This window comes from Muscardinus avellanarius, assembly GCF_963383645.1.
Source record: "Muscardinus avellanarius genome assembly, chromosome: 15".
NCBI classification, from domain to species: Eukaryota; Metazoa; Chordata; class Mammalia; order Rodentia; family Gliridae; genus Muscardinus; species Muscardinus avellanarius.
The window spans coordinates 26,739,030-26,758,883 of NC_137801.1; the positions used below are offsets into that span (position 1 = coordinate 26,739,030).

The 19,854-nt window shown below is 40.3% G+C and overlaps 1 protein-coding gene across 1 annotated transcript in view; it reads left to right on the top strand.

Annotated features, from left to right (window-relative positions):
* TTC27 (tetratricopeptide repeat domain 27) overlaps positions 1 to 19,854 on the top strand; it is a gene marked incomplete at both ends in the record, with an annotated part of 169,881 nt that overhangs the window by 85,274 nt on the left and 64,753 nt on the right. The window contains 2 exons of the mRNA XM_080712024.1: positions 3,967 to 4,062; positions 5,199 to 5,321. Coding sequence (XP_080568150.1) covers positions 3,967 to 4,062; positions 5,199 to 5,321 — 219 coding nt within the window. The remainder of the gene's footprint in view (positions 1 to 3,966; positions 4,063 to 5,198; positions 5,322 to 19,854) is intronic.

Consider the following 19,854-nt stretch of genomic DNA (forward strand, 5'->3'; position numbering starts at 1 on the left):
TGCTACTCCTTCACTGGGTTGGACTGCAAAATCTCAAACCCAAGGAGATTATCAAAAGCTGCGCAAGTCTCTGGGAGTGCAGTACTGGGATTTCTCCTTTAGGGGCCGCAGTTTTACTCATGATTATTGGGTGTGCAGATCTGGAACTGTCGTGGGTCGCTGCTGGCAATATGGTGTCTTTGTCACGCCCTCGGCCGTGAGGCTGGCGTATTTATTTTCTGGTTTTGAGCTCTGTTCTGAGCCCCTGGAAGGTGTAATGAGCTTGGACACTGGGAGTTTTAGACGTTCTTTTTTTTTTATTGAACACAAATGGTATACATTTAAACTATACTTGGTGCCCCCCCCTGCCCCTGTTTTCCCTTCCTCCCTCCCACCAATGATTGTCTAGGGTAACCATGCCATATTCATAATTTTACACATATTCAATGTAGACCCTCATTAATCAAGTTCAGTCTTCCTCCTCCCCTATCTTTCCATTCAAGATTTGCTGGTATTTCCCCTCCATTACCTGGAGTACCACTGGTATCCTCTACGTTCCCTAGTTTGGGCATATTAGAGGGAACATAGGTACCTTCTCCTTCTGTGCTTAGCTGATCTCACTTAACATAATGTTCTCCAGGATTTTCCATCTTCTTGCAAATGATATTATTTTGTTCTTCTTTATGGCTGAGTAGAATTTCATTGTGTGTATTTCCCAGAGTTTTGCAATCCATTCATCTGTTGAAGGAGACCTGGGATGGTTCCATATTTTGGCTATTACGAATTGTGCTGCTATGAACATAGGTATGCATATGTTGCTATAGTTCTCTGGATTCAACCCTTTTGGAAAAATACCCAGGAGTGGTAGAGCTGGATCGTATGGTGGATCTATTCCTAACTTTCTTAGGAATCTCCATACAGATCTTCATAGTGGCTGAACTAGTTTCCACTAGTGTAAAAGAGTTCCTCTTTCCCCACATCCTTGCCAGCATTTGTTGTTATTTGATTTCTTTATGCTTGCCACTCTGACTGGGGTTAGATGGAATCTCAGTGTAGTTTTTATTTGCATCTTTCTGATGGCCAATGATGTAGAACATCTTTTCATGTATCTATTGGCCCTTTGTATCTCTTCTTTTGTGAAGTGTCTATTTAGTTCATTTGCCCATTTCTTGATTGGGTTGTTTGTTTTGCTAGTGTTGAGTCTTTTGAGCTCTTTGTATATTCTAGATATTAGCCCCCTATCAGAATGGTGGCTGATAAAGATCTTTTCCCATTCTGTAGGCTTCCTCTTTAAGTTGTTGATAGTTTCCTTTGATGAGAAGAAACTTTTTAGTTTGATGCTATCCCACTTGTTAATTCTTGCTTTAATTTCCTGAGCTTTGGAGGTTTTGTTGAGAAAGTTACTGCCTCTGTCAATATGTTGTAGTGTTGAACCTATGCTCTCCTCTACTAACTTCACAGTCTCAGGTCTAATTTCTAAGTCTTTGATCCATCTTGAGTTGATTTCTGTGCATGGTGAGATATAGGGGTTTAGATTCATCTCTTTACAAATGGTTAGCCAGTTCTCCCAGCACCATTTGTTGAAAAGGCTGTCTTTTCTCCAGCGTATGAGTTTGGCCCCTTTGTCAAAGATTAATTGACTAAAGATGTGTGGGTTTGTTTCTGTATCTTCTATTCTTATCCACTGGTCAGTGTATCTGTTATTGTGCCAGTACCATGCTGTTTTTACTACTATTGCTCTATAGTAGAGTTTGAAGTCTGGGATTGTGATGCCTCCTGCGTGTTTCTTATTGCTGAGAATTGCTTTGGATATTCTGGGTCTTTTCTTTCTCCATATAAAGTTCATGATTGATTTTTCTAGGTCTCTGAAGAATGTCGCTGGTATTTTAATGGGAATTGCATTGAATCTATAGATCAGTTTTGGTTTTAGACGTTCTTTGCGCTGAGAGAACTGCTGAATTACACCCGAATGATCCGAATGATCAGCAGCTGCTCACTTCACCTCCATGTTTACCTTTCTTCTCTGGATCCTGGTGCTGTGAGGGAGGATGGTGCAGGCGCGGCTCCACTGCCACATTGCATGTTTGATTTCTTTTCTGGTCTCTGGTTGTTCTCCTAGTCTTTTTTTTTTCTCTGTCCCTTGTGTTTACATTTTTATTTCTCTGCTGATAGTGTTTTCTGGCTATGTAAAGCACTGATATTGTGGCAATAGAGATTGAGTTTTAGTAGGACTCATAACGCCACTTTTCTCCTTACTGAGCATTTTTTAACCTAATTAGTTACTATAGCAAACACCATGGATTTTATTTGAAAATAATTTTATACATGCAATTAGGGAATAGTAAAAGTAAATTTCATTATACTACTTTTGGTTCTTTTGGTGGTTGCTATTAAATGAACATTAGTTATTTTTTTCTTTCAAAATATGGTGGTAAAAGAACTTGTCCTTCCCTTTCATGAATTAATTCTGTGTTCTCTTTATTTATGTATTATAACTACATATATTCAGCCAGAAGATAATCTTTTCTACCTCTTCTCCCATAACTAAATAGCATTGAACAGAATCAGGTAACGTTTTTGCCCTTAATTTTCATGAAGTTAAGGTTGAAAGCTTGGACCAAGATAGTTTAGAGTCTGACTCTTTCTCAGTTTCTTCTGACTGACTTGCTTGAATGGGATCTTGGATTGTCAAAGAAGTGGCGTGTAATGAGTCTTTTTCCACGTCAGCTCTTCCTGCAGATGCTCTTGGACTAACAAATCCATCTCCCACCTAGTAGAACCTAGAGGACCTTCAGTTCAAGAGCTATTTTCCTGCTTATTAACTGCTCTCCATCTCTTAGGCTATTACCAAGATATGTTATATTCTTGTTCTTTTCTTCTGAGGAAGTTTGCACTTGCTGTGTCTTATGTTAATTTGTAAATTTAATTTTGTAAAAATTGGAAACAATTTCAAAGAAGGTTTAGGAATAGTATAATTGTCTTCTGTAACCTGAAGTATTGAAAAGTAGGTTGGCACAGGGTACTTTATAACCCTCAAATATAGCATGGATATTCTCCTACATGGCATGCTATCTGCATTAAAATCAGAACGTTGACACCAACATATTATTAACATTAAATCCTCATAAGACAAGTCTGTGAAAACTGGCAGAAAAAAAGATAATTTGTGCATCACATTATGGACAGAAGGGTATTATAATTCACAGTTGAGAGAAGGTCCAAATATAATACCAGAAAATTACGTATTCTTAACCTAAACTGAATGAAAAATAAAGAGGAAGGAGAGATGATCATGGTAATGGGGCTGCTGTCCATGTGTGTGTCTGGAATTTCCAGAGTGTCTGTATCTACTTCGATATCGAGGATGTGAGCTCTTTTGATGACTGATCGCTTGGCCACCAGACAGCACCAGCTTTTGACTTTGCACTTGGCCCTGATTCCTTTTCTAATTCGGCCGCCTTGGCGGTGGTGGTCTGCTTCTCAAGGTAGCCCCTGGAGTTCAGTCATTCAGCACCAAGGAAGTTAGCGTGTATTTAGAGTTTTCACTAATATGAAAGTATACCTTACATCATAGGGATTCTCCAGTGCACACAACTTGCAGCCGCTCACTGCCCCATCAGATTGTCTTGCAAGAATGAATGCCCAGTTTTACAGCTTTGTTGCTGAGGAGTGAGAGAACTCACTCTCTCTGATTAAGTAGACCTATTTGTCTTTTTCACTTCATTCCTAGAAAATAATCCTAAATGAAGCTCTTCATATAATTATCTCTGCTCGATATCAGAGCTTGGCATTGTCAGGATGGTGTTATGTTGTAAAGTAGTTATGTTAAAGAGTTTTTCTTAGAAAAAGTATTTAAAAGGCTTATCAATAAAGCTAGTTCTTTGAAAATAACTATTGTAGGAAAGGATAGCTTTTACAATAGGAATCTTGTTTATTTAAAAAAGTTAATACACATATAGAGTCTGATGATTATATGTGTTTTTTTAGGCTCTTGCTGATCAGTTTGAAGATAAAACTACGTCTGTAATGGAACGTCTGAAGATTTTTTATTGCTGTCAAGTACCACCTTACTGGGCTATTCAGGTACTTCTGTTTGTCCTTGGGTATAGAAAATACCTTTATGTATTTCATTTAAAATTTTTTAAAGCTGGGTGTGGTGGCACTTGCTTGTAATCCCAGTACTTGGGAGGATCGCAGATTTGAAGTCAGCTTCAGCAACTTAGTGAGGCTCTGCAATTCAGTGAGACCTTGTTTCAAACATATATATATTTATAATTTGAAACTCAGAAGCATTCTACCTCTGATCTTTATCCATATATATATATATATATATATATATATATATATATATGTATATGTATATATATATATAGCTCAGAGGTAGAATGCTTCTGAGTTTAAACCCCAGTTCCCTTTGCCAAAAAAATTCTACCTTTTTTATCCATTAGCTTCTTAACTCTTAAGCACATGTTGACTTTCCATAGTAGTAGAAGTGCATTTGAAAGAGACTCCAGCACAGTTCTCACTGATGTGAAAGTCTCACCTCATTCAGGAACCTCTGCTACTTCTTCATCTTTCTAAGTTTTTTTATTCCTGCAAGTTGAATAATTCATAAATGCTAATCTATTTATTGTTGAATGTGTTTAACCTTATTGACCTTACCTTAATTTGCTCATTTTATTTGCCAGGAACTGGGAAATTTGGTGGCTGAGATTATTAGAATGTGGCTAAAATAAATCTACTTAGAGCTGAGTGAGAAGGAGCCAGAGCGGCCCTCATATATCAAGTTCACCAAGACTGATGTCTAGTTTTCATGTAATCTGTATTGCCTGCTCAAGAGTGTCAAAAATAGATTTATTGGATCTTGCCTTTACAAACTGAGATGGTCATGTATAGAATCTTTATATAAGAAGGAACATTGATTTTGCTTTTCAAGTTCTGAGTTTTCAGAAAACATTTGATATGAGTATTTTGAACATTTTTCTGTATCATATTTTAATTTTTCATTCCCTCTAATGAAGCTTGTTGAAGTAAAGATAAGTATTGCATGGTTGGCCACAAATTCCTAATTAGAAGTTATATTATAAAAATTATTCATGTCTTATAACAAGCAGCCCTTAAAATGGCAGATGGGGTATACTGCAAGTGAAATAGGACTCTCTCTTTACATCCAGAGTAATTATGAAGAAGTATTAATTATTCTAACTTGGTTTTTCTAGCGCCAGCTTGCAAGTTTGCTCTTTGAGTTGGGATGTACCAGTTCAGCTCTTCAGATATTTGAGAAGCTGGAAATGTGGGAAGACGTGGTCATTTGCTATGAGAGGGCTGGGCAGCATGGGAAGGTACGTAACAGTAAACTCCTGTGTGCAGGTCAGAGCCGTCGCCCCCTGAGCATCTTCTTCCTTGTTCCATTTTTCTTTTCTTTTCTTTTTTTTAAATTCACTTATATTCCTTGTTTCACTTTTTTACAGAAAGCATCTTAATGTTTTCTCTGATTTCTTTTGTCTGCAAAAGAGAAAAGTGGCTGGGTGGGTGGTGCGCGCCTGTGATCCCAGTATTTGGGAGACTGCGACAGGAAGATTGTGGGTTTGAGGACAGCCTCAGCAAGTAGTGAGACTCTCAGCAACCTAGCAAGGCCCTGTGTCGAAGACACAATAAAAAGGGCTGGGGGTGTAGCTCAGAGGTTGAATGCCCCCGAGTTCAATCCTCATTATCACATACACAAAAGAGAAAAGAGTGGACTGATATTAGTATGATATTTGACATATAAGCAGAAATACTGAAAGCTTCAAAGACACTGCATCTTTGTCTCCTTTCCCATCAACTTCTGTAGGACAACTTCAAAGTGAAACACTAGGAATTACTATAACCATCACTGGGTTGGTTTCCTGATGACCATGCTGTGGGCTGGGGGAGGTCACCCAGGAGAGAGAGCCGCTGGCTCCACTTGTGTACGAAGATCCAAAGGGTATGACGGCCCCTGGGGCAGAAGAGTTGTCAGGTGTGCAATGCACATTTCTTTCCACCCTTAAATTGGGTTAAGAGGGAAAGTGTTGCAATATTTGCATCTGTTATTAATCTGTTGTTTTTCCCCTCATGCATGAACAGAATTTTAAGAAGAATGGGGTTCTGCATTATGAGTGCCCCGCATTAATTCTGAATTAAGAATTTAAGTGATGGAGTGCACAGCAGAGTAAAGCCCACAAATTGGATGATTTTTACCTGTGGACAACTTTCTGTCCTCACCCTAAGGATGAAAGTGGTTTGAATGCATGTTTTTCTTAAATACCTCCCCAAACATGTCAATTTTAGGGTAATAACGAAAGTTACATTTCTTACACCAATTATTTAGTTTTCGTGAAGGTCTTCACATTGTGTTGGCTGAAGAAGAAATAAGCACAGGGCTGAAGTTCTCCTGTAGAGTGTAGAATTATAATATTTTGATCCTGGGAAAGAACTCCATCAACATCCACAGCAGCTCCTACTTTTCCAGGAGCAAGGAGTCCCTTTCCTAGTGGTATACTTCACACCACAAAGTTACTAATTATTTACTTGAAACGGAGTATAATATCCTGGTTAAAATTGTAGCCTGTGGACATGGACTGTCTGAATTCAGATGTGAACCTGGCCACATTGCTATTTTTGTGATGTTGGGCAATTTGCTTTGTCATACATCTTGCCCTAATTTTTTCTTCTAGAAGCACTTAATTTTTCCCCCCCTTTGTTTGTAATTTTTTTTCTTTTTTTTCTTTTTGCTTTTTTTGTGGTACTGGGGATGGAACCTAGGGGCATTCTACTTCTGAGCTACACCTCCAGCCCTATTTTTTAGTCTTTTTTTTTTTATTTTTGAAACAGGGTCTCACTGAGTTGCAAAGGGCCTCATTAAGTAGCTGAGGCTGTCCGCAAACCATGATCCTCCAGTCTCTGCCTCCCGAATGCTGAGATTACAAGCATGTGCCACCATGCCTGGTCCTCCAGCCCTATTTTATTTTTAATTTTGAAACAGGGGTTAGCTAAGTTGCCAAAGACCTTGCTAGGTTGCTGAGGCAGCGATTCTCCTGTCTCAACCTCCCAAGTCCTGGTATTACGGATGTATATCACTCCCATTGTCTAGGCATGCAATCTTTATAAAACCTTCTAGGTCTTTGTAACATGGTGCTTACCTCCTAGTGCCACATGAGTATTTGCTGCTAATACTGATGTGACTTAAGGTACGTGTTTTTCATAATTTTAGTATGTCTAAAATAGGATCAATAGTGTCTTCTAGCTGCTGTCAGTCAAAAGGCCATCTCATTACATTATTGATGCCTGTGCATGTGCAGGCATGGGTATAGTTGTATTCAGTGTCTTCATGTCAGTTGAGTTATGGACACAGTGGCAGCACTACATATGTTGTCTCCAAAGGCATTTCAGTATGATAAGGCATTGAAACAAACAGTTACTGAATATAGAGGGAAGGACAGAACCAAAGCAGAAAGGTAAAATTTGTTATTAGCGACATAAACACTTGCCATTGGGAAAAATTATAATTTCATTGATTTTTCTTGAAAGCCAACAACCAAGTGCTTTGTGGTAGCCAAGAAAGGAAGATACCAGCCAGGCGTGGTGGGACACGCTTGTAATTCCTCCCATGCTTGGGAGGCGGAGACAGTAGGATCGCGCAGGTTCGAAGCCAGCCTCGCTGTTTCCAAATAAAAATGTAAAAAATAGGTGTCTGGGACTGTAACCTGGAGGTAGAAGGGCTTCCAGGAACCCCAGTACCATAAAAAAAAAAAAAAAAGGGAAGATACCAAGAGAAGCTGAGGCTTTGTTTTGTACTAAGACATGTTAAAAAAGTTGCGCCGGGCATGGTGGCACACACTTGTAATCCCTGCACTTGGGAGACGGAGACAGGAGGATCGCGCAGGTTCGAAGCCAGCCGTGCTGGCTTAAGAGACCCTGTTTCCAAATAAAAATATAAAAAAGGTCCGGGATTGTAGCCTGGAGGTAGAAGGGTTTAATTAAAAGCATCCTTTTCTTTCTTTGTTAAGAGTGTTCATGATTGATGGGACCTCAAATTTGATGAAAATATAGTATTATGTTTCTTCAAGGACTTAACTGTTTTGCATGTCCATTGTTTGGCACTAGTGTAGTGACGGGTCTAGTCCATCAGTGGTGGGGCCTAGCAGGAAGGAGAGTGCCGACGGCCCGAACAGAAGCACACGACGAGCCGGGAGTCGAGTCAAGCAGGATTTTGTTTATTTTTCTTCAGGCAACCCAATTTAAAGCAAAAAACCGCAAGGGGGATTTCCAACAGGAAACTATTCTAACCTATCATGCTAAAGGTCACTTTTGCATGCGCAAAGCACATAACTTGTAGCCAATCATTATACAATGCATGAGGAGTTCACGAGCACGGAAGCATTATTTGAGCCAATAAGGCTCAACATAACCAAATTGGGCTAGTGGGGGCAAGGGGAGTAGTTACGTCCTCCATATCCGCTCAGCGCTACATGTTGCCGATTCATCGGAAGTTCTGTCAGGCGGTTGTACAGACCCCAACGCGCTCGGCGCTACATGTAGCTGATTCATCGGAAGTTTTGTCAGGCGGTTGAGCAGACCCCAACAAAGCAGTACTGAGATATTTGTTCAGTGAAGGAATGAGTGGCTGAATGGGTATCTTGACTTCCAACCTGACATAGTTCCCATCATATCATTTTTTGCTGTTAGTCTTTTGCATTGGTCAATGCATACATGATGACTGCATATAAAAAGATGATAGATGATTTTTTTTTTTTTTGCGTGAGTCTGGGGATGGAACTCAGGGGCATTCTACCTCTGTGCTACACCCCCACCCTATTTTTTATTCTTTATTTTGAAACAGGGTCTCACTGAGTGGCAAAGGGCCTCACTAAGTAGCTGAGGCTGTCCACAAACTGCAATTCTCCAGTCTCAGCCTCCTGAATGCTGGGATTACAAGCATGCGCCACCACACCTGGCTTAGTTAAAAAGTATTAGTTTTTGAAATGGCATTTTTTTTTGTGTGTGTGTGGTCCTAGGGATTGAACCCAGAGGCATTCTACCTTCGAGCTACACCACCAGCTCTATTATATTATTTATTTTGAAACAGGATCTAGCTAGACTGATGAGTCTCATTACTTGCTGAGGCTATCCTCAAACCTTCAATTCTCCTGTCTCAGTCTCTCAAGTATTGGAATTATAGGTGTTCACCACCACACCCAGCTTGAAATGGCAATTTTTTTTTTGAGGTACTAGGGATGGAACCCAGGGGTATTCTACCTCTGAGTGACATCCCCAGCCCTAATTTTTTATTTATTATTATTATTATTATTATTATTATTATTATTTCTTTTTTTGGGTGTTACTGGGGTTCCTGGAAGCCTTTCTACCTCTGGGCTACACTCCCAGACCTATTTTATATTTTGAAACAGGGTCTCTTAAGCAAGCATGGCTGTCTTCGAACCTGTGCGATCCTCCTGTCTCTGCCTCCCAAGTCCGAGGATTACAAGCGTGGGCCACCACGCCCAGCTGAAACAGCAAATTTTTAAGTAATTAAGTTGGTGAATTGCAATTACCTGTAGCATGTTTTGAATTAAGTTAATTTAATTAATTTAGAAAGTATGGAAAACTGAGATTCCTACTTGTGGGAGAAAGAACATAACACATACATCCCATTCTGAGAAGAGATCTGACTGTGTCCCCTAGAGTTGTGATGCTGCATTTTCTAAGCTTTACATGTGAGCGTTTAAGAATTGTCTTATAATGTGTAACTGTGTTCTAAATGTTTTTAGAAATGTGTATATTTTAATTTTAAGAGATATATCTGTTGTCTTAAGGTTTTGTGAGTTATAGTCAACCCCCCAAAAAACTTGATTTTTAAAAATTGATTTTAGCAATTCATGTGTCTCAGTAATGCACATTTGTAATCTCAATACTTAGGAGCTTGACACAGGAGGATTATAGGTTTGAGACTAGCCTCGGAAACTTAGGGAGACCCTGAGCAACCAATAAAAAAATAAAGAGTGCTGGGGGTGTAGTTCAGAGGTAGAGTGCCTAGTTTCTCACACACACACACACACACACACACACACACACACACACACACACACACACCAGCCCCGTTTTTAATTTTTACTTTGAAATAGGGTCTCACTAGGTTGATGAGGTTCTCACTACTTGCTGAGGCTGTTCTCCAACCTTCGATCCTCCTGTCTCAGTCTCCCAAATACTGGGATCACAAGCGTGTGCCACCATGCTCGGCTTCCTTACCTGTTTTTCTTATGCTGTATTTGCAGCTCTGTTTTTGGCCATAGAACTTAAAAAGTCTTGCTTCATGTTGGAAGCAAATGTTTTATTTCTATAACAGCTGAGATTCTTTTAGTATTTGGTCATAAGCCAGTAGTTTTCACCACACTTCGAATTAACTAGAAATTGTGAAATTTTAATCCCTGCATTCAGTGCTTAATGGCATAATTTATTTTTAAAAGGCAAATTCAGAGAACTGTCTGGTTCAAGTTATTTTGTACTGGTACTCATGTTTATATTCTGCTGGGGTAGGGGCTCCTACCCCAGCAGCCATTTCTATTTTAGAAACTACCTGCAGCCATTCTTGGTATTTAATGACTATTGGCAAAACATCCAAGATCAGTTTTGCTTGACCTTGGGGTCAGAGCTGGTTCTCATCTGTTAGCATTTAATTTTTTACTTCTCTGGCCCATTTATATGAGTTTTCTGTAGCTGATGGCAAATTCTTATTTTGTTGAGCAAATTTACTCTCTGAATGAGCAGTAAAGACTAAGTTAGCATAAACTGCCTGGGAGAAGGGTGAGGGGAAGGTCAGAATAGGGTTGAGCCCGCTCTGTTTCTGACAAGCCAGGCCTACCTGAGATTACATATCCATAGCTTCTGTTACGCGGCATTTGCAGATCACTGTAACTATAAATTCTTGAATCTTCCTTTAAGTTGCAAGAAAATGCTTTATTTGAGATTTCTTTTAGCAGTTGGTTTGCATTTTTTGTTTTGGGATTTATCTCCCAAGGTAGAATTCTTGGTATGATTTAAAAGATTTCCCACAAGTTATTTTTCCACTCCTAGCCCCAGTGATCTGCTAAAGATAATTCCGACCATGTGACTTCCCTGTGTCTCCAGAATTGTCTAAGCTTCGGGGTTGCTTTCCGCCTGTGAACTCCTATAGATTCAGCACCATGCTTGGTTTATCTGACCTATTAAATGTAAGCTCTTTAAAAGTGTGGTGGCGCACACTTGTAATCCCAGTACTTGGGAGGCTGAGACAAGAGGATCACAGGTTTGCAGCCAGCCACAGATTCTTAGTGAGCCCTCTGCAACCTTGTGAGACCCTGTTTCAAAATAAAGAATCAAATAAAATAGGCCTCGGTGGTGTAGCTTGGAGGTAGAATGCCCTGAGTTCCATCCCCAGTAACACACACACACACACACACACACACACACACACACACACACACACACTATAAAAACCAGACCTGAGTAGGGTGTGGGGGTGTACTCTTGTAATCAATCCCTCTACTTGGGAGGCTGAGACAGGAGGATCACAGGCTCAACAACTTAGTGAGACCCTGTTTCAAAATGAAAAAAATAGCCAGGCGTGTGGTGCATGCTAGTAATCCCCACACTTGGGAAGTGGAGACAGGAGGATTGCGCAGGTTTGAAGCCAACCTCGCTGGCTTAAGAGACCCTGTTTCCAAATAAAATATAAAATATATCTGGGAGTGTAGCCCGGAGGTAGAAGGGTTCCATCCCCAGTACCACCAAAAAAAAAAAAAAAAAAAAAATAATAATAATAATACAGCTAGGAGTGTAGCTCAGATAGAATGCCCTGTACCCAAAACAAAACAAAAAAACACCCCTCAAACAAACAGAAAAACAGCCCCAGATCTGTGTCTGTATTATTTACAGCCATCTCACAAGAACTACATAGGCCTGGTACATAACAGATACTTGAAAATATTTGCTGGATGCATGACTAGTACGTGTCCACTTGATGATTACTGCACTGAAGGAATTCTCCAAGTAAGACACGCCTTATAGATGACTTCACAGGTGGCAGAAGGTGACTCTCCAACTGCTGCCAGACTCTTTTCACTCCAGAGGATGAGATTTCCTCCTTCCATTTGAACCTTCTAACAGGAATAGAAATAGGAAACTTGAAGGATTTTCACTCTTACTCAGTAAATGCCTACGACATTGTGAACATGTTGTTATGCAGTGCAGCTCTCGTCTGCCTCTTACATTCTACATTCTTTATGTAACTATTCTGCAGTTATCCTAATATGGATACTACTCACAACAACTATATACTATGCACCGTTTTCATCACTTTACTGATTAAAATTAGCAAGTGGCAGATTTTGGAATCCAATTTCAGATTTCCTTTCCTCTAAAACCTGCAGTCCTTTCCCCACACCTGCCTGCCATCATGGTTACTATTAATCCCTTGAAATGTGGATATTAGGTTTGCAGGTACAAACTTGTTGCATTAACTTGAGTGAGAGAAATAGGCAAAATAATTGAACATGCTTTACATCTTGGTAATGCAATAGGAGATGACCAGCTAATTGGATAAGTAGGCCTGTTTTAAATTACTCTTTTATCTTGGACCTGGAGTATTTGTGTTGGCAAGTTCCCTTTGAAAAATAGAGCCAGAGAGCATGGTGTTGTCACACACAGAAACATAAGGGGCAATTAGCGAGCAGTTGGCTCCGTGAGAGCGGACAGGATGAGACACCAGCAAAGACAAAGTCAGGGGAGTGCTAGGGGGAGCGGGGTGAAGCGCTTTGGACTTTTCACCTCTCACAGAATCAGAATCTAGACCAGGAGGAAACTGCCCTCCTGCTAGGAGGTGCGTCCCTCGTAAGGGGAGGAGGAGCTCTGCTGTTGTCTTAGCTCTGCCCACCATCCCTTCTGCCTGGGTGGAGGACTGTGGGCGCCTTCCCAGGGGCTGTCCTTCTGTCCTTGAGAACTAGCTTCTCCATGGTGAAAAGTAGAGTCTGCATTTGCTTGCTGCTTCAGGGGAGAAGACTGGACTGGACTGTGTCCAGAGGTGTGTGACTTCCATGTGTGAACCTCCCACTCAATTAATTCTTTTTTACTCCAAAAGCTATTGCCAGGAAGCCAAATCTGACTAATAGTATGATCTTAAATTCTCAGCCTGCCTTTTCCCCACCCACTTGGAGCAAACCTTTACTTCGTAAGTCAAATTGTGTCATTATCTAGTCCTCAAAGACACTCTTTATTCTTGGTACTATCTCTGCATGGAGAGCTTATTTTTCCCTTCATTTTGTTTCTTGTCAGAAGAGTTTCATATAGCTGTTAGCCTGGCAGCTCCCTGCCCTAATCAGCGATCAGACACAGGCCAGATAAGGGCCATTTTTATCACACATTAGAATTTTAATTTTTATGTTGATTCGGAAAATCGAGGTACAAATCACAGCCAGGAAGGGGAGTTTGTTTTGATAATTTCTTGTGACTCAGGTATGAATAATTTTGCTGAAGCATTTATCTCCCTTTTTACTAAAGACTGGATTGAACTTTCATCTATGTTCTTTACCCCAAACCCAAGGCCTAGTCCCCTTTCTGGAATCTTAGTAGTATTTAGAGTAGGGGCTCATTCTTCAAATCTCAAATTTTCCATAAGATGACTTGCAGAAAAACAGTCATAAATGTGAGTCCCAAGATAGCTGTTTTCGATATATTAATACAGTTATTTATTTATATTTGAAGCTCTCAGTTGTCTCTCAACGCTGGAGCATTTGTTCAAAAGGCACATCACCAGAGTGGGGGACCCCTTAAATACCAGAATCTCCATTTAGGCCCTCTGACTTGCTCCTCAGTGCTTTTGGTCCTAAGAAAAGTTGCCTCCTAGGTATAATCACTTGGTTAGAAGGTCCTGTGACATCCAGATCCTGCTATATGACTATTCACTAGGATGAATTGTTTTAGATCTGTGCTAATTTAGTTTTATAGGGATGGGATATTCAGTATTGATTTCACTAGGCTGTAAAAGAATTTTGTTCTTGATCTCAAATGGGAAGAATCTCGAGTTTTTTTTAGACTCCAAAGGACCTTAGAAAACACCATTAGTGCTTTGAGATTTTAATACTAGTGTCAGTTGAATTCACCCAACATTTGTGTAGCATTTTTGTGTTCTGGGGCAGTATAAGATGACTGTAGCCAGGAGTCTAGATACACATGTGCAGAACCTTTGATTGACATGACAGACGCTAAGCTAGGAGAATGTCCGGAGTCCACATGCTGGACTTTACCTTAAATGTTTTCCTCTGCTGACCTTCTCTAAAGCAACAGTCCACTCAGTTTATACTTTACAGGCTCCTTTGCTAAATTTCTTAGAATTCTTCTTGAGATTCTCCATACTCTAAAGCAAAATTGATGTTTGGTCACAATCAGCCTTACATAGAAAAAATTAGCTTTAGTTATCTACTATTGGAAGTTAAGTTTTCTCTCTGACCTCTCCATATGGGTTCCTGTTGGTGGGTTACATAATCACCTACTTAACAGTTGACAACAGCAATTCTTCTGCCTTTGAAGAAACTACACACGGCTAACTGATGTGATTATTTTTAGAAAATTTCAGTGTTCCTAGAAACTGTGTCAGGTCTCTTCCTTCTTCCTGATAGTGGAACGCCAGGCATCTCACTTCCCAGTCTTTTCCAGCAGAGGGAATTGAGGAAGAGCACAGACATACCTTAGGGCCTGCTGTACGCCTGACAAGGCACTGCCTACACTTCCAACCTGAGGTAGAGTTTGGAGTCCGTATAAATAAAGATCAGACTCAAAATATTAGCTTTGACTTGGTGATGGTTGTGTATTTAGTAAGTAGAACTGACGTTTGAACTGTTCTTTTCCCCCCCTGACTAAAGGACCTACATCCATTCTCACAAATTTTCCTCTTATACTTGGATGTCTGTAGAATGGATCATGCAACACAGTTTTCTAGGGATGTGTTAGAACTCTTTGGGTTATAAAAGAATCAGCACACATTCACATAGGCAAAAAGGGTAACTCATTGGTTCATGCAACTGCCAATTCTGGTACTCCTGGCATGAACCCTGGATCCATCATGACTTTGGCACTCTCTCTGTGAAGCAGACCTGATGGCCACAGGAAGCCTAAACCTAGTAATCCCACTGGAAAAAAATAGGCACTTTCCTATCTTTGACAGAAATGGTTTGTTGAAACTGAGGGGCTTAAGTCACATGCTCCTTGCTCCATAGGTCCTAAAAGTACGGCGTGTGGAATGGGAGCCCTCAGGGAAGAGGAGTCCTACTATGGGAGATCAGGGAAGGAATGCTGACAGGAGGAAGAGCAACTGATGTCTGCAACAGTGTGGGAATTTAGGGCTCTAAGTCTGAAGTTGCAAACTGGCAGCTTACATGTGTATTTACTGCCACAAAATTACATTAAGAGACTACTTAGCTCAAGTAGATCATTGAAGCACCCTAGATTTTTACATACATGAGGGTGGGGGTTGGCCTTTGGGTTTGCATATGACAAGATTCTTGCAAACACTACAGGTTCATTGCAACCTGCCGCCCCACTTAAATATCCTTTGAGTGTGTTGGAATGTATTTTGAACCTATTTGATGGAATTTAAATGGAAAATTTCTTGTGTCCAATAAAAGTGTACATCTTTATTTTCCTGCAGGGAATTAGCAACCCATAGCTATAAATACCGAAGCTTTTGTACTATGAAGTTTTCTTGCCACTCACACTTGGATTTTGCAAAAGTGATGTTACGTGGGCTGTGTACAGTGCTCTGGGCTTTATTTAAATTCACTGGACACATCTTTTGTAGTTTTTTATTTGGTCATAAGTTATGTAAATTTAGTGGGTACATGGAGGAGGAAAAAGAAAAACGAGAACATTTTGCAGAGAATGAAGATGAGGACTGCAATGTGCCTAGTAGAAAAAAGGAAATCTCTTGTCTGTAAGCACTGCCCTTGGGAAAGGTAATTTTCTTGGTAGGCAGCAGAGGTGTAAGACCTCAAGGAGAAAGCTTATTTAACACAACAATGTGGGAGAGAAATTTGAGGGAAGAGGTTAGTTTAGAGCAAGCAGGGCCACTGCTCTACTGTGCCCCACCCTCGAGGACGCTGCTCCACTCTGACCCTCTAGACCCTTCTTCCAAGTGCACAAACACCCTGAGCTGGTGACAGGTTACACCTGCCCACTGTGCTCCTCATGCTTACAAGACTCCTGGTAGGTGGGCCTGGAGGGAGCAACTCACAAGGTGAGATCCTTGACACCTTGGCCTTTCCACATGTGAAGATTTTTCTGAATATTGTATAATCTTTCATTTGTGGATATTTTTGTGTGTGTGTCATTGGGGATGGAACCCAGGGGCATTCTATCTCTGAGCGACACCCCAGCCCTATTTTTTATTCTTTATTTTGAAGCCAGATGTCAGCGAGTTGCAAAGGGCCTCACTAAGTAGCTGAGGCTGTCCTTGAACCTCCATCCTCCTGTCTCAGCCTCCCAAATGCTGGGATTACAAGCCTGTGCCACCATGCCTGGCTCATTTGTGTATTTATTTTGTCTTCTTTGCAAAGGCAGAAATCACTAGGTCTTGGACTGTGGTGAATCTTTAAGCTATAGAACAGTGGAGTTAGAATCGAATAAACATTTGTAGAATGGTCTTTCTTTGTTTCTTTCTTTCCTTTATTCTTTGTGTGTGTGTGTGGGGGGGGGTTACTGATGGAACCCAGGGGGATATTCTACCTCCAAGCTACACTCCCAGCCCTGTTTTTTATCCTTTATTTTTATTTATTTATTTACTTACTTACTTATTTTTGCAGTACTGGAGATGGAACCCAGGGGCATTCTACCTCTGAACCATACCCCCAGCCCTAATTTTTACCTATTTATTTATTTATTTATTTATTTATTTATTTATTTATTTATTTATTTATTTATTTATTTTGCAGTACTGGGGATGGAACCAAGGGGCATTCTACCTCTGAGCTACACACCCAGCCCTATTTTTTAGTCCTTTTTATTTTTGAAACAAGGTCTCACTGAATTGCAAAGAAGCTTGGTAGCTGAGACTGTCAGCGAACCATAATCCTCCAGTCTCCACCTCCCTCCCTAATGCTGGGATTATAAGCATGCGCCACCACACCAGGCATCTTATTATTTCGATCCTATTTTTAGTGTGGGGTACCTGTGAAGTATAATATCCCTCTCTAAGGTTGTAACAATATCTCCTCTCTCATTTCTGGTTTTAGTAATTTGAATCTCCAGAACCCTCTTTTGGTTTTTTCATTTTCTTTATTATTTTTCTGTCCTCTGTTTCTTTAATTTACATTCTTGTCTTTATAATTTCTTTTTTTTTTTAACTTACTTTGATTTTTGTTTGTTCTTTTTTATTCAGTTACTTATGGTGGAAGATTAGATGATTGATTTCTTCTTTTTCAACTTTCATAGCATTTATAGCTATATATTTTTCACTAAGTATACCTTTTGCTATGTTCCATAAGTTTTGGCATATTATGTTTCTGTTTTCATTCATCTCAGTGTGTTTTTCGTTTTGTTGTAATTTCTTCATTGAATCATCCATTATTTAGGAGTATGCTATTTAATTTTCACATTTTTGTGATTCTTCAAATTTCTTTTTGTCATTGATTTCTAATTTAATCCCATTGTAGTTGAAGAATTTAGATTGCATGACTTTAATCTTTTTAAATTTATTGAGACGTATTGTGGCCTAATGAATGGTCCCAATATTCCTGGAGAATGTTTATGTGTACTTAAGAATGTGTACTCTGCCTTCGTTGGGAGGAGCATTCTTTACAGGTTTGTTAGGTCTCGTTGGTTTATGGCGTTATTCAGATCTTCAGTTTCGTCTTCTATTCATTACTGATAGGTGAGAAGGCTCCAGATGTTATTGTTGAATTGTCTCTTCTCCATTTTAATCAGGTTTTGGTTCATATAATTTAGAGCTGTGTTGTTAGGTACATATATAATTGTTCAATTTCTGTGATGGAATGAACATTTATCAAAAATATACCTTTTCTGTTTTATGAACAGTTTTTGTTTTGAGGCATTTTTCCCTGATACAGTGTAGTGTAGCCACTCTGGCCTTCTTCTGGTTACTGTTTATATGATGTGTCCTCTCCTTGCTCCTCCACTTTTTTACTTTCAACCTATTTGTGCTTTTGAATCTAAAGTGTGTCTCTTGTAAATAGCATTTAGTTCAATCATGTTTTTGTTTGTTAGTCCTTCCTGCCAATTTCTGCCTCTGGAGTATTTAGTCCCTTTATGGGACTTGAATGGACACTTCCAAGTGTACCATTTCAGTTCCCCTGTCGTTGTGTTATTTACCATTTCAGGCAGTTGTAAAATTAATCAATTGACTCTAAATCCTTTCTTCCAATGATTTTCACTGAGAAAGCTCAGAATTAGGTAAATAGAGATAGCATTGCAAGTGGCTTTCCAGGGAAACACCAGATGGGGCATCCATGACTGTGGGGAGAAGGAGGCTGTAAGGAGCTCCAGCCCTTCCTGCTCCCTTTGGTGCTCCAGGCCCTACTTTTCACCATGACAAAAGGCTGTGTTTTCAGAGCTGTAGAAGAGAGTATAGGAACAGTGTCCGAATGCAGCAAGGCTGGCTATTTTTATTAAGCTTTAACTGTTTCTCTTTAATAAGTGCTCCTGCTACTATTGGATGTCTTTGGTAAAATTTCAGAGTTCTGAATAAGTTGATTCAGATACTTTTTTTTGTGTGTGCCAATTTTCTGGTTGTTTTATGGTGGGGGGGTCTCTTATACCATTTCTGCTTATATCTACCTGTGGAAGGATGTTATGTCTGAAAGCAAATTCTTGCTTTTCTTCTTAGTACCTTTTGGTTTGGGGATGACCACTTGACCAAGAAACCTAAGCAGTTATTTCCTTATCTCAAAAATGGGCATATTAAGCTGAATGTGGTGGCACGTGCTTGTAATCCCAGTACTTGGGAGGTTGAGACAGGAGGATCACAGGTTCAAGGACAGCTTCAGCAATTTAGTGAAGCTCTTACCAGCTTAGTGAGACCTTGTTTCCAAATAAAAAATAAAATAAGGCTGGGGTGTACCCTGGATTCCACCCCCAGTAATACACACATACGTACACGCACGCGCGCGCGCACACACACACACGTATATTAATATCTAATTCTCAGAATTACTGTAGAGATTGAGATGATGCATTTAACAGTGGATGGGATTAAACCTGTAACCACTATCAAATGAAGGATAGGAGTGTAAAAGGTAAAACTGGAAAAAGATTGCATAATTCAGGCTTATTTTATTTATGGAAGTAGAGCCACACTGAATATTTTTGGGAATACGGGGTTTACTAAAGGCATTAGATCACACAGAAATATGAAAAGAGCTGGGAGGAGGCAGGTATGGGAGAGAGAGCCAGAGGGTCAGGGAAGCAATGGCTTACCAGGCCACTTTAAGCACCGGCCCAGGTGAGTACGTCAGAATCTACAGGGGAGTCTGATAAACTAAGCACTTGCGGCCACTGAAATCGGACCGTGCAGGGGAAGCTTGTGCAGAGGCCCGTGGAGCTGTAGCATGTCTGCAGCCAGCAGCCTGTGGGCCCACAGCGACAGTCAGAGGGGGCCTGGAGTTGCCACTGATCAGCAAGGCCAGCATGGGAAAGACAAGCTGGGGTCTGCAGGTGCCTTTGCAGCAGTGTGACCTCATGCTTGACCTTGGCAGCCTCGCCAGCCATGTAAAGGCGTTACTTCTGCCCTTCCAATCTCCAAGTTCTCCTCTGGGGAACTGCCAGCTCTAACATGAAATCAGAGGGAAAAAGGATTTTAGAGAACAGTTTCCA